The sequence below is a fragment of the Petromyzon marinus genome, chromosome 79, assembly GCF_048934315.1.
Source record: "Petromyzon marinus isolate PM22_M1 ecotype Great Lakes invasive population chromosome 79, UKy_Petmar_22M1.pri1.0, whole genome shotgun sequence".
NCBI lineage: Eukaryota > Metazoa > Chordata > Hyperoartia > Petromyzontiformes > Petromyzontidae > Petromyzon > Petromyzon marinus.
Window position 1 is genome coordinate 23,064,630 of NC_133745.1, and position 15,251 is coordinate 23,079,880.

A 15,251-nucleotide genomic window follows, 5' to 3' on the forward strand; every position below is an offset into this window, starting at 1 on the left:
CACTGGGACATCCCAATAACCCCACTGGGCCATCCCAATAACCCTACTGGGCAATCCCAATAACCCCACTAGGACATCCCAATAACCCCACTAGGACATCCCAATAACCCCACTGGGACATCCCAATAACCCCACTAGGCAATCCCAATAACCCCACTAGGCAATCCCAATAACCCCACTAGGCAATCCCAATAACCCCACTGGGCCATCCCAATAACCCCACTGGGACATCCCAATAACCCCACTAGGCCATCCCAATAACCCCACTGGGCCATCCCAATAACCCCAATAACCCCACTAGGCCATCCCAATAACCCCACTAGGCAATCCCAATAACCCCACTGGGACATCCCAATAACCCCACTGGGCCATCCCAATAACCCTACTGGGCAATCCCAATAACCCCACTAGGACATCCCAATAACCCCACTAGGACATCCCAATAACCCCACTGGGACATCCCAATAACCCCACTAGGCAATCCCAATAACCCCACTAGGCAATCCCAATAACCCCACTAGGCAATCCCAATAACCCCACTAGGCAATCCCAATAACCCCACTAGGTCATCCCAATAATCCCAATAACCCCACTAGGCCATCCCAATAACCCCACTGGGCCATCCCAATAACCCTAATAACCCCACTAGGCCATCCCAATAACCCCACTAGGCAATCCCAATAACCCCACTAGGCAATCCCAATAACCCCACTAGGTCATCCCAATAATCCCAATAACCCCACTAGGCAATCCCAATAACCCCACTAGGCCATCCCAATAACCCCACTAGGCAATCCCAATAATCCCAATAACCCCACTAGGCCATCCCAATAACCCCACTAGGCAATCCCAATAATCCCAATAACCCCACTAGGCAATCCCAATAACCCCACTAGGCAATCCCAATAACCCCACTAGGCAATCCCAATAACCCCACTAGGCAATCCCAATAACCCCACTAGGCAATACCAATAACCCCACTAGGCAATCCCAAAAATCCCAATAACCCCACTAGGCAATCCCAATAACCCCACTAGGCAATCCCAATAACCCCACTAGGCAATCCCAATAATCCCAATAACCCCACTAGGCAATCCCAATAACCCCAATAACCCCACTAGGCCATCCCAATAACCCCAATAGGCAATCCCAATAACCCCACTGGGCCATCCCAATAATCCCACTAGGCAATCCCAATAACCCCACTAGGCAATCCCAATAACCCCACTGGGCAATCCCAATAACCCCACTAGGCAATCCCAATAACCACACTAGGCAATCCCAATAACCCCACTAGGCCATCCAAATAACCCCACTGGGCCATCCCAATAACCCCACTAGGCAATCCCAATAACCCCACTAGGCAATCCCAATAACCCCACTAGGCAATCCCAATAACCCCACTAGGCAATCCCAATAATCCCAATAACCCCACTAGGCAATCCCAATAACCCCACTAGGCAATCCCAATAACCCCACTAGGCAATCCCAATAATCCCAATAACCCCAATAGGAAATCCCCATAACCCCACTAGGCCATCCCAATAACCCCACTAGGCAATCCCAATAACCCCACTAGGCAATCCCAATAATCCCAATAACCCCACTAGGCAATCCCAATAACCCCACTAGGCAATCCCAATAACCCGACTAGGCAATCCCAATAATCCCAATAACCCCAATAGGCAATCCCAATAACCCCACTAGGCCATCCCAATAACCCCACTAGGCCATCCCAATAACCCCACTGGGCCATCCCAATAACCCCACTAGGCAATCCCAATAACCCCACTAGGCCATCCCAATAACCCCACTAGGTAATCCCAATAATCCCAATAACCCCACTAGGCAATCCCAATAATCCCAATAACCCCACTAGGCAATCCCAATAACCCCACTAGGCAATCCCAATAACCCCACTAGGCCATCCCAATAACCCCACTGGGCCATCCCAATAACCCCACTGGGCCATCCCAATAACCCCACTGGGACATCCCAATAACCCCACTAGGCAATCCAAATAACCCCACTAGGACATCCCAATAACCCCAATAGTTCATCCCAATAACACCACTGGGCAATCCCAATAACCCCACTAGGCAATCCCAATAACCCCACTAGGCAATCCCAATAACCCCACTAGGCAATCCCAATAACCCCACTAGGCCATCCCAATAACCCCACTGGGCCATCCCAATAACCCCACTAGGTCATCCCAATAACCCCACTAGGCAATCCCAATAACCCCACTAGGCAATCCCAATAACCCCACTAGGCAATCCCAATAACCCCACTAGGCAATCCCAATAACCCCACTAGGCAATCCCAATAACCCCACTAGGTCATCCCAATAATCCCAATAACCCCACTAGGCCATCCCAATAACCCCACTGGGCCATCCCAATAACCCTAATAACCCCACTAGGCAATCCCAATAATCCCAATAACCCCACTAGGCCATCCCAATAACCCCACTAGGCAATCCCAATAACCCCAATAACCCCACTAGGCAATCCCAATAATCCCAATAACACCACTGGGACATCCCAATAACCCCACTAGGCAATCCCAATAACCCCACTGGGACATCCCAATAATCGCACTAGGACATCCCAATAACCCCACTAGGCAATCCCAATAACCCCACTAGGCAATCCCCATAACCCCACTAGGCAATCCCAATAACCCCACTAGGTCATCCCAATAACCCCACTAGGCAATCCCAATAACCCCACTAGGCAATCCCAATAACCCCACTAGGCAATCCCAATAATGCCACTAGGCAATCCCAATAACCCCACTGGGACATCCCAATAACCCCACTAGGCAATCCCAATAACCCCAATAACCCCACTAGGCCATACTAATAACCCCACTAGGCAATACCAATAATCCCAATAACCCCCACTAGGCAATCCCAATAACCCCACTAGGCAATCCCAATAACCCCACTAGGCCATCCCAATAATCCCAATAACCCCACTAGGCCATCCCAATAACCCCACTAGGCCATCCTAATAATCCAATAACCCCACTAGGCCATCCCAATAATCCCAATAACCCCACTAGGCAATCCCAATAATCCCAATAACACCACTGGGACATCCCATTAACCCCACTAGGCAATCCCAATAACCCCACTGGGACATCCCAATAATCCCACTAGGACATCCCAATAACCCCACTAGGCAATCCGAATAACCCCACTAGGCAATCCCAATAACCCCACTAGGTCATCCCAATAATCCCACTAGGACATCCCAATAACCCCACTAGGCAATCCGAATAACCCCACTAGGCAATCCCAATAACCCCACTAGGTCATCCCAATAACCCCACTAGGCAATCCCAATAACCCCACTAGGCAATCCCAATAACCCCACTAGGCAATCCCAATAACCCCACTAGGCCATCCCAATAACCCCACTAGGCAATCCCAATAATCTCAATAACCCCACAAGGCCATCCCAATAATCCCACTGGGCAATCCCAATAACCCCACTAGGCAATCCCAATAACCCCACTAGGCCATCTCAATAACCCCACTAGGCAATCCCAATTACCCCACTAGGCCATCCCAATAACCCCACTAGGCCATCCCAATAACCCCACTGGGCCATCCCAATAACCCCACTGGGCCATCCCAATAACCCCACTGGGACATCCCAATAACCCCACTAGGCAATCCAAATAACCCCACTAGGACATCCCAATAACCCCAATAGTTCATCCCAATAACACCACTGGGCAATCCCAATAACCCCACTAGGCAATCCCAATAACCCCACTAGGCAATCCCAATAACCCCACTAGGCAATCCCAATAACCCCACTAGGCCATCCCAATAACCCCACTGGGCCATCCCAATAACCCCACTAGGCCATCCCAATAACCCCACTAGGCAATCCCAATAACCCCACTGGGCAATCCCAATAACCCCACTAGGACATCCCAATAACCCCACTGGGCCATCCCAATAACCCCACTGGGGCATCCCAATAACCCCAATAACCCCACTAGACCATCCCAATAACCCCAATAACCCCACTGGGCCATCCCAATAACCCCACTGGGCCATCCCAATAACCCCAATAACCCCACTAGGCCATCCCAATAACCCCACTAGGCAATCCCAATAACCCCACTGGGACATCCCAATAACCCCACTGGGCCATCCCAATAACCCTACTGGGCAATCCCAATAACCCCACTAGGACATCCCAATAACCCCACTAGGACATCCCAATAACCCCACTGGGACATCCCAATAACCCCACTAGGCAATCCCAATAACCCCACTAGGCAATCCCAATAACCCCACTAGGCAATCCCAATAACCCCACTGGGCCATCCCAATAACCCCACTGGGACATCCCAATAACCCCACTAGGCCATCCCAATAATCCCACTGGGACATCCCAATAACCTCACTAGGCAATCCCAATAACCCCACTAGGTCATCCCAATAACCCCACTGGGTCAACCCAATAACCCCACTAGGTCACCTTAGTAATCCTAATAACCCCACTAGGTCACCTTAGTAATCCTAATAATCTCACTAGGTGACCATATTAATCCTAATAACCCCATTGGTCCATCATACTAACCCCACTGTATGATCCTAATAACCCCATTGGTCCATCATAACCCCACTGATTGATCGTAATAACCCCATTGGTCGATTCAACCCTTCAACCTGATTGGTCGGTGAGCAACGGTCACTCTAACTGGTCGGTTGATGGAGCAAATGTGGCGACCCTATTGACCGATTGGTACCGACGCCTCCTATTGGTCGGGTCGAGGTACGACAGGCCTCAATCCGATTGGTCGGTTCAGTGCGGTCTGTTCCCATTGGCCGGTGAGCCAGGGCAAGGCGAGATCCCATTGGTCAGGCGGTTTCTGAAGTGGGTTGTGATTGGTCGGGTAAAGGATACAGCCACCGCCCACAATGAGCCTGTGGGAGAGAGAGCACAGACTCACTCACTCACTCACCACTCACTCACTCACCACTCACTCACTCACCACTCACTCACTCACTCACCACTCACTCATACACTCACTCACTCATACACTCACTCACTCATACACTCACTCATTCATACACTCACTCACTCATACACTCACTCATACACTCACTCACTCATACACTCACTCACCACTCACTCATGCACTCACTCACACATACACTCACCACTCATACACTCACCACTCATACACTCATACACTCACTCATTCATACACTCACTCACTCACCACTCACTCACTCATACACTCACTCACCACTCACTCACTCACCACTCACTCACTCATACACTCACTCACTCATACACTCACTCACTCACCACTCACTCACTCATACACTCACTCACTCACCACTCACTCACTCATACACTCACTCACTCACTCATACACTCACTCACTCACCACTCACTCACTCATGCACTCACTCACACATACACTCACCACTCATACACTCACCACTCATACACTCACCACTCATACACTCACTCATTCATACACTCACTCACTCACCACTCACTCACTCATACACTCACTCACTCACTCACCACTCACTCACTCACCACTCACTCACTCATACACTCACTCACTCACTCATACACTCACTCACTCATACACTCACTCACTCATCACTCATACACTCACTCACTCATACACTCACTCACTCACCACTCACTCACTCATACACTCACTCATACACTCACTCACTCATACACTCACTCACTCACTCATACACTCACTCACTCATACACTCACTCACTCACCACTCAATCACTCACTCACTCATACACTCACTCACTCACCACTCAGTTACTCATACACTCACCACTCACTCACTCATACACTCACCACTCACTCACCACTCATTCACTCACTCACCCACCGCTCACTCACTCACTCACCACTCACTCACCACTCACTCACTCACCCACTGACCCACCCACTCACCCACCCACCCACCCACTCACCCACACACCCACCCACCTACCCACTCAACCACCCACCCACTCACCCACTCAACCACGGTGCCAGGCTAGGTGTACGCACGTTTTCCCAGGACTCCTCTTCAGCCAGAACAAATCGTCGCTCGTGATGCCCAACTCACAGGCGCCGGGCACCTGGACAGGGACGGTGGCACACACTCAGTCACTCACTCAGTCACTCACTCAGTCACTCGCTCAGTCATTCACTCAGTCACTCCCTCAGTCACTCACTCAGTCACTCACTCAGTCACTCACTCAGTCACTCACTCAGTCACTCAGTCACTCACTCAGTCATTCACTCAGTCACTCACTCACCCACTCACTCACTCAGTCACTCAATCACTCACTCAGTCACTCAGTCACTCACTCAGTCACTCACTCAGTCACTCACTCAGTCACTCACTCAGTCACTCAGTTACTCACTCAGTCACTCACTCACCCACTCACTCACTCAGTCACTCACTCAGTCACTCAGTCACTCACTCAGTCAGTCACTCAGCCACTCACTCAGTCACTCACTCAGTCACTCACTCAGTCACTCGCTCAGTCACTTGCTCAGTCACTCACTCAGTCACTCACTCAGTCACTCACTCAGTCACTCAGTCACTCGCTCAGTCACTCACTCAGTCACTCACTCAGTCACTCAGTCACTCACTCAGTCACTCAGCCACTCACTCAGTCACTCACTCAGTCACTCACTCAGTCACTCACTCAGTCACTCAGTCACTCACTCAGTCACTCACTCAGTTACTCACTCGCACGCACATGTCAGTGTATGAGTGAGTGTATGAGTGAGTGTATGAGTGAGTGTATGAGTGAGTGAGTGTATGAGTGAGTGAGTGTATGAGTGAGTGTATGAGTGAGTGAGTGTATGAGTGAGTGAGTGTATGAGTGAGTGTATGAGTGAGAGTATGAGTGAGAGTATGAGTGAGTGAGTGTATGTATGAGTGAGAGTATGAGTGAGAGTATGAGTGAGTGAATGAGTGAGTGAGTGTATGAGTGAGTGTATGAGTGAGTGTATGAGTGAGAGTATGAGTGAGTGTATGAGTGAGTGTATGAGTGAGAGTATGAGTGAGTGTATGAGTGAGTGAGTGGATGAGTGAGTGTATGAGTGAGTGAGTGTATGAGTGAGTGAGTGTATGAGTGAGTGAGTGTATGAGTGAGTCTATGAGTGAGAGTATGAGTGAGTCCGGCAAAACAACCCCCTACCTCCTCGCGGTGCCGGATGGGCAACTCTGTCGTGGACAGTGCTGTGGGGGGATATCCAATTTTGATTGGCTCCTCCCCTCATGGCATATGTGTCCACCACAGGGGCTAAACGGGGGCTCTGGATGGGTGCGAGGGGCTGGTAACCCCTCCACCTTCAATTAATTACCACTAAACCACGCGTTAAACTGAAATATGTAACTAATAAGCTTGTGCCGGAGGCCCCGGGGGGCCAGGCGTCTATGACGTCTCCTGGCCAAACCCCAATTGGCGGAGCCAGGAGATTGAATATCTACCCTCGGGGCTCCTCCAGAAACAACGAAATGCCACTACGGGTGGCCACGTTGAATGTTCGAACGCTCACTGCGGAGGAGAGGCTGCCACTCCTCTGTCGGGAGCTGGACCGGTACCGCCTGGATCTGTGTGGCATTCAGGAGGTCTGGTGGACCGGCTCTGGCTCCTGCCACCATGAGGGGTGGACAGTCCTCTACTTGGGGCAGCAGACTGCCAAACAACAGGGTGTGGGTCTTCTTTTGAACAAAATAATGAAGGGGGCGTGGGAGCGTGGCGGTGAGGTGTGGGAAGCTGTAAGTCCCAGGCTACTTTGGGCTCGCCTTCCCATCAACCGGAGGCGAGGAATGGTGGTCGTGGTTACTTATGCCCCCACCGAAGATGAACATCCGTGGAGGGATGCAGGCAAAGCCGATGAGTCAGATGCCTTCTATGACTTCCTGTCACAGGTGCTGGCTAAAGTGGCCCCTCAGGATAGAGTCATCATGTTGGGTGACTTCAATGCCCGAGTTGGTCATGATACTGGCACCTGGTCTGGAGTGATTGGAGGGCATGGGCCAGATCAGCTCAATAACAACGGTATAGGAGGCTGCTAGATTTTTGTGCAGCCCATGGGCTTGTAATTACCAACACGCTGTTCCAGCATCGGCGCATCCACACAACATCATGGATGCATGCCGGGTCCAAGCAAGAACATCTGCTGGACTACATAGTGACAGACCAGCGGATGCGAGCCCATGTCCTTGACACCAGGACCTACCGTGGAGCTGATCTGCCCTCTGACCATCGACTAGTCATCTGTAAGATGCGCCTGCCATTCTTCCACTCCGGTGGTGGGTGTACACCCAGGACTCCATTCCAACCTAAAGTGGCCTGGTCTCAGTTATCTGATGAAAGTTGCAAGCGAGAATTTCATCATCGCTTGCAGCTGGGATTGGCATCGTCCCCGACTCCTCCTGATGTTGAGGGTAACTGGGCGAGGTTTAGGACTGTGACTCATGCAGCTGCAATGGCTGCTTTGGGTACGCGGTCCAGACCTCCCCAGAGATCCTGGCTGACAGAGGAGGTGTTCAGGATGGTTGAGAAAAAGCGACAGGCCCACTGTCATCGGCTACAGAATCCCACGTCAGAGAATGAGGAGGCTTACCGCAGCCTTCGCTCGGAGGTTCGGAGAGCCGTGAGGCGCTGCAAGGATGGGTGGTGGTCGCGGGTTGCTGAGGAGATGGAGTCTGCCTCAGTGGCCCGTGATCACAAATCTCTATTTAACTCCATCAAAAAAGTAATCTGCAGCGCCACACTTATTACCATCATTAGGGGAAAAAACGGTGACCCAATCTCCGACCCCCAGGAACAGGTTTGCAGATTTGCTGAGCATTTCTGTGAGGTCCTGGGGGAGGGAAAATCCCTCAACCAGTGAGGATGACCCTGCTGAGGCTGCGGTGCCTCAAATATTGGAAGAAGTCACCCCCTGTGAGTGGCTGGCTGAGGTGCCATCTGTTGAGGAAGTACTGAAGGCGATCCGGAGTCTGAGACCAGGAAAGGCAGCGGGCAGAGATGATCTCCCAAGCGAAATGCTGAGGGAGGGTGGCGTTTGTGCACACAATGCCCTTTATGACATCATAATAACATTCTGGACCACTGGACGGGTTCCGCAGGATTGGAAGGATGCCCTGGTGGTCCCCCTTTTTAAGAAGGGGGACCGCACAGACTGTAACAACTACAGGGGCATCTCACTCCTCAGTGTGCCGGGAAAGGTCCTGGCAAGGATTATTCAACATCGCCTTGCCAGGCACGCTGAGGAGAGGCTTGCGGAGCCCCAATGCGGTTTCAGGAAAGGGCGGTCCTACACAGATGCCATATTTTCTGTCCGTCTGCTACAGCAGAGGTGTAGGGAATTCCAACAAGACCTACATCTCTGCTTTATTGACCTGGTCAAGGCCTATGATACCATCAGTAGGCCTGGGCTCTGGGTTGTTCTTCGTGCTTTTGGAGTACCTGACCCTCTGCTCACGATCATTAAGGACCTTCTTGATGGTGAGTGAGCCCGGGTAAAACTACGTGGCCAGGAGTCAGAGGCATTCCCTGTACACCTTGGGGTGCGACAGGGATGTCCTCTGGCTCTCACATTATTTAACATCTATTTTGACCACGTAGTTCGTGAAGCCTTCAATAGCTGTACCGGGGGAATCTCCATATGGTACAAATATAATGGGAGGCTGATCGATGCCCGGGTGCGGTCAAGGGATGGCTCCCTATTGCTCAACCACGTTATGTATGCTGATGATTTGGTAATAGCTGCACATTCGGAGGAGTTGGAGACGCTGCTGCTGAGACTGGAGCGTGCCACTAAGAGGTGGGGCCTTACCATCAGCCCCACCAAAACTAAGCACCTGCCTGGGTATTTTGTACTATCGGACACTCCACCCCCACAACTCCCAATCGGTGATGGGGCAGTTGTGGAGAGAGTGGAGAGTTTCCCATACCTGGGCGGTGTGCTTATGACTGGCTCCAGTTTAACAGCAGAGGTCTCACTCCGAATCAGTCGAGCGGCAATATCTTTTCATCGGTTGCGTAACGCTGTGTGGAAGCTACCTGGTCTGTCGCTCCGCACTAAGCTTCAGGTCTTCTCGGCCACGGTCATTCCCTCCCTTCTCTACGCTTGCGAAACGTGGACCCCCCTAATGGAACATTTTCGCCGGTTAGAAACATTTAGGCTGGCCTGCCTACGATCCATCCTGGGTTTAACCAGACTTGATTGTGTGAGGAGCTCAAAAATCCTTGAAAGATCTGGGCAAGGTCCCATCGGCGAGCTCCTCCGGCGGGCAAGGCTGCGATGGCTGGGTCATGTAGCCCGCATGCCCAGCCACCGCATGCCGAAACAGCTTTTGTTCGGCCGGATTGAGGGGGCTAAGCGGGCGCGGCACGGGCTAGAGAAGAGATGGAGTGATGTGGTACAGGAGGACGTGGAGCTGAGTGGACTTGCCGATGACTGGTACCAGCGGTGTCAAGATCGGCCTCTGTGGAGGAGGCTCGTGAAGGACGCTACTGGGCAGTTGGAGGCAGTCGCCCTCCAACAACAACGGAGGGCGGAGGAGCGACGCTCACAACAACGAGCGGAGCGCCGAGTGGCTGAAGCACAGCAGATTGGCACAGTAGGGGACACAGGTGGTGCATCAGCCAGTCATCTCAGTCAGTCGACCCGTGGCACCTGGGTCTGCCCCGTGACCTCCTGCCAGCGGGCGTTCGACACTTCACGTGGCCTCAGGGTGCACATAGCCTGGCACAAGCGTCGTGGTGACGTCACCGTCACTTAGTGGCGAATGGCGGATGTTGTTGTATGAGTGAGTGTATGAGTGAGTGAGTGTATGAGTGAGTGTATGAGTGAGTGTATGAGTTAGTGAGTGTATGAGTGAGTGTAACAGTGAGTGTAACAGTGAGTGAGTGTAACAATGAGTGAGTGTAACAGTGAGTATAACAGTGAGTGTAACAGTGAGTGTAACAGTGAGTGTAACAGTGAGTGAGTGGAACAGTGAGTGAGTGTAACAGTGAGTGTAACAGTGAGTGTAACAGTGAGTGAGTGTAACAGTGAGTGTAACAGTGAGTGTAACAGTGAGTGAGTGTAACAGTGAGTGTAACAGTGAGTGAGTGTAACAGTGAGTGTAACAGTGAGTGTAACAGTGAGTGAGTGTAACAGTGAGTGTAACAGTGAGTGTAACAGTGAGTGAGTGTAACAGTGAGTGTAACAGTGAGTGTAACAGTGAGTGAGTGTAACAGTGAGTGTAACAGTGAGTGTAACAGTGAGTGAGTGTAACAGTGAGTGTAACAGTGAGTGAGTGTAACAGTGAGTGTAACAGTGAGGGTAACAGTGAGTGAGTGTAACAGTGAGTCTAACAGTGAGTGTAACAGTGAGTGAGTGTAACAGTGAGTGTAACAGTGAGTGAGTGTAACAGTGAGTGAGTGTAACAGTGAGTGTAACAGTGAGTGTAACAGTGAGTGAGTGTAACAGTGAGTGAGTGTAACAGTGAGTGTAACAGTGAGTGTAACAGTGAGTGAGTGTAACAGTGAGTGTAACAGTGAGTGAGTGTAACAGTGAGTGTAACAGTGAGTGTAACAGTGAGTGAGTGTAACAGTGAGTGTAACAGTGAGTGAGTGTAACAGTGAGTGTAACAGTGAGTGTAACAGTGAGTGAGTGTAACAGTGAGTGTAACAGTGAGTGTAACAGTGAGTGTAACAGTCAGTGAGTGTAACAGTGAGTGTAACAGTGAGTGTAACAGTGAGTGAGTGTAACAGTGAGTGTAACAGTGAGTGTAACAGTGAGTGAGTGTAACAGTGAGTGTAACAGTGAGTGTAACAGTGAGTGAGTGTAACAGTGAGTGTAACAGTGAGTGTAACAGTGAGTGTAACAGTGAGTGAGTGTAACAGTGAGTGTAACAGTGAGTGTAACAGTGAGTGAGTGTATGAGTGTAACAGTGAGTGTAACAGTGAGTGTAACAGTGAGTGTAACAGTGAGTGAGTGTAACAGTGAGTGAGTGTAACAGTGAGTGTAACAGTGAGTGTAACAGTGAGTGAGTGTAACAGTGAGTGTAACAGTGAGTGTAACAGTGAGTGTAACAGTGAGTGAGTGTATGAGTGTAACAGTGAGTGTAACAGTGAGTGTAACAGTGAGTGTAACAGTGAGTGAGTGTAACAGTGAGTGAGTGTAACAGTGAGTGTAACAGTGAGTGAGTGTAACAGTGAGTGAGTGTAACAGTGAGTGTAACAGTGAGTGAGTGTAACAGTGAGTGAGTGTAACAGTGAGTGTAACAGTGAGTGAGTGTAACAGTGAGTGTAACAGTGAGTGTAACAGTGAGTGAGTGTAACAGTGAGTGTAACAGTGAGTGAGTGTAACAGTGAGTGTAACAGTGAGTGTAACAGTGAGTGAGTGTAACAGTGAGTGTAACAGTGAGTGTAACAGTGAGTGAGTGTAACAGTGAGTGTAACAGTGAGTGTAACAGTGAGTGAGTGTATGAGTGTAACAGTGAGTGTAACAGTGAGTGTAACAGTGAGTGAGTGTAACAGTGAGTGAGTGTAACAGTGAGTGTAACAGTGAGTGTAACAGTGAGTGAGTGTAACAGTGAGTGTAACAGTGAGTGTAACAGTGAGTGTAACAGTGAGTGAGTGTATGAGTGTAACAGTGAGTGTAACAGTGAGTGTAACAGTGAGTGTAACAGTGAGTGAGTGTAACAGTGAGTGAGTGTAACAGTGAGTGTAACAGTGAGTGAGTGTAACAGTGAGTGAGTGTAACAGTGAGTGTAACAGTGAGTGAGTGTAACAGTGAGTGAGTGTAACAGTGAGTGTAACAGTGAGTGAGTGTAACAGTGAGTGTAACAGTGAGTGTAACAGTGAGTGTAACAGTGAGTGAGTGTAACAGTGAGTGAGTGTAACAGTGAGTGTAACAGTGAGTGAGTGTAACAGTGAGTGAGTGTAACAGTGAGTGTAACAGTGAGTGAGTGTAACAGTGAGTGTAACAGTGAGTGTAACAGTGAGTGAGTGTAACAGTGAGTGTAACAGTGAGTGTAACAGTGAGTGAGTGTAACAGTGAGTGTAACAGTGAGTGAGTGTAACAGTGAGTGTAACAGTGAGTGAGTGTAACAGTGAGTGAGTGTAACAGTGAGTGTATGATTGAGTGAGTGTATGAGTGAGTGTAACAGTGAGTGAGTGTATGAGTGAGTGTAACAGTGAGTGTAACAGTGAGTGTAACAGTGAGTGAGTGTAACAGTGAGTGTAACAGTGAGTGTAACAGTGAGTGAGTGTAACAGTGAGTGTAACAGTGAGTACTCTCACGTTATTTGGGAGTCTTGGACGAAGTCCGACGGCGATGACGATGTTATCAGCAGTGAAGAGTTCCTGTAGAAAACTCACCACTCACTCACCACTCACTCACCACTCACTCACCACTCACTCACTCACCACTCACTCACTCACCACTCACTCACTCACCACTCACTCACCACTCATACACTCACTCACCACTCACTCACCACTCACTCACCACTCACTCATACACTCACTCATACACTCACTCACTCATACACTCACTCACTCACCACTCACTCACCACTCACTCACCACTCACTCACCACTCACTCACTCACTCACCACTCACTCACCACTCATACACTCACTCACCACTCACTCACCACTCACTCATACACTCACTCACTCACTCATACACTCACTCACTCACACATACACTCACTCACTCACCACTCACTCACCACTCACTCACCACTCACTCACCACTCACTCACTCACCACTCACTCACCACTCACCACTCACTCACCACTCACTCACCACTCACTCACCACTCACTCACTCATACACTCACTCATACACTCACTCACTCACTCATACACTCACTCACTCATACACTCACTCATACACTCACTCACTCACTCACCACTCACTCACCACTCACTCACCACTCACTCACCACTCACTCACTCATACACTCACTCACCACTCACTCACCACTCACTCACCACTCACTCACTCACCACTCACTCACCACTCACTTACCACTCACTCACTCACCACTCACTCATACACTCACTCACTCATACACTCACTCATACACTCACTAACTCATACACTCACTCATACACTCACTCACTCATACACTCACTCACCACTCACTCACCACTCACTCACCACTCACTCACCACTCACTCTCCACTCACTCACTCATACACTCATACACTCACTCACTCACTCATACACTCACTCACCACTCACTCACCACTCACTCACCACTCACTCACTCACCACTCACTCACTACTCACTCACCACTCACTCACCACTCACTCACTCACCACTCATACACTCACTCACTCACACACTCACTCACTCACTAACTCATACACTCACTCATACACTCACTCACTCATACACTCACTCACCACTCACTCACCACTCACTCACCACTCACTCACCACTCACTCTCCACTCACTCACTCATACACTCATACACTCACTCACTCACTCATACACTCACTCACCACTCACTCACCACTCACTCACCACTCACTCACTCACCACTCACTCACTACTCACTCACCACTCACTCACCACTCACTCACTCACCACTCATACACTCACTCACTCACACACTCACTCACTCATACACTCACTCACCACTCACTCACCACTCACTCACTCACCACTCACTCACTCACTCATACACTCACTCACTCATACACTCACTCATACACTCACTCATACACTCACTCACTCATACACTCACTCATACACTCACTCACTTATACACTCACTCACCACTCACTCACCACTCACTCACTCACCACTCACTCACTCACCACTCACTCACTCACCACTCACTCACCACTCACTCACCACTCACTCACCACTCACTCATACACTCACTCACTCACCACTCACTCACCACTCACTCACCACTCACTCACCACTCACTCATACACTCACTCACTCACCACTCACTCACCACTCACTCACCACTCACTCACTCACCACTCACTCACCACTCATACACTCACTCACTCACCACTCACTCACCACTCACTCACCACTCACTCATACACTCACTCATACACTCACTCACTCACCACTCACTCACCACTCACTCACCACTCACTCACTCACCACTCACTCACTCACTCATACACTCACTCACTCATACACTCACTCATACACTCACTCATACACTCACTCACTCACCACTCACTCACTCACC

General features: G+C 50.0%; 2 protein-coding genes across 2 annotated transcripts in view; both read right to left on the minus strand.

Annotated features, from left to right (window-relative positions):
* LOC142907476 (uncharacterized) overlaps window positions 1-15,251 on the minus strand; it is a 478,656-nt gene that overhangs the window by 37,608 nt on the left and 425,797 nt on the right. The gene's annotated exons all lie outside the window — the stretch shown is intronic.
* LOC142907472 (thioredoxin reductase 2, mitochondrial-like) overlaps window positions 1-15,251 on the minus strand; it is a 50,297-nt gene that overhangs the window by 23,093 nt on the left and 11,953 nt on the right. The window contains exons 4-6 of the mRNA XM_076057027.1: window positions 13,323-13,385; window positions 6,067-6,137; window positions 4,935-4,954 (exon numbers count right to left, since the gene is read on the minus strand). Of these exons, the coding sequence (XP_075913142.1) occupies window positions 4,935-4,954; window positions 6,067-6,137; window positions 13,323-13,385 (154 nt within the window). The remainder of the gene's footprint in view (window positions 1-4,934; window positions 4,955-6,066; window positions 6,138-13,322; window positions 13,386-15,251) is intronic.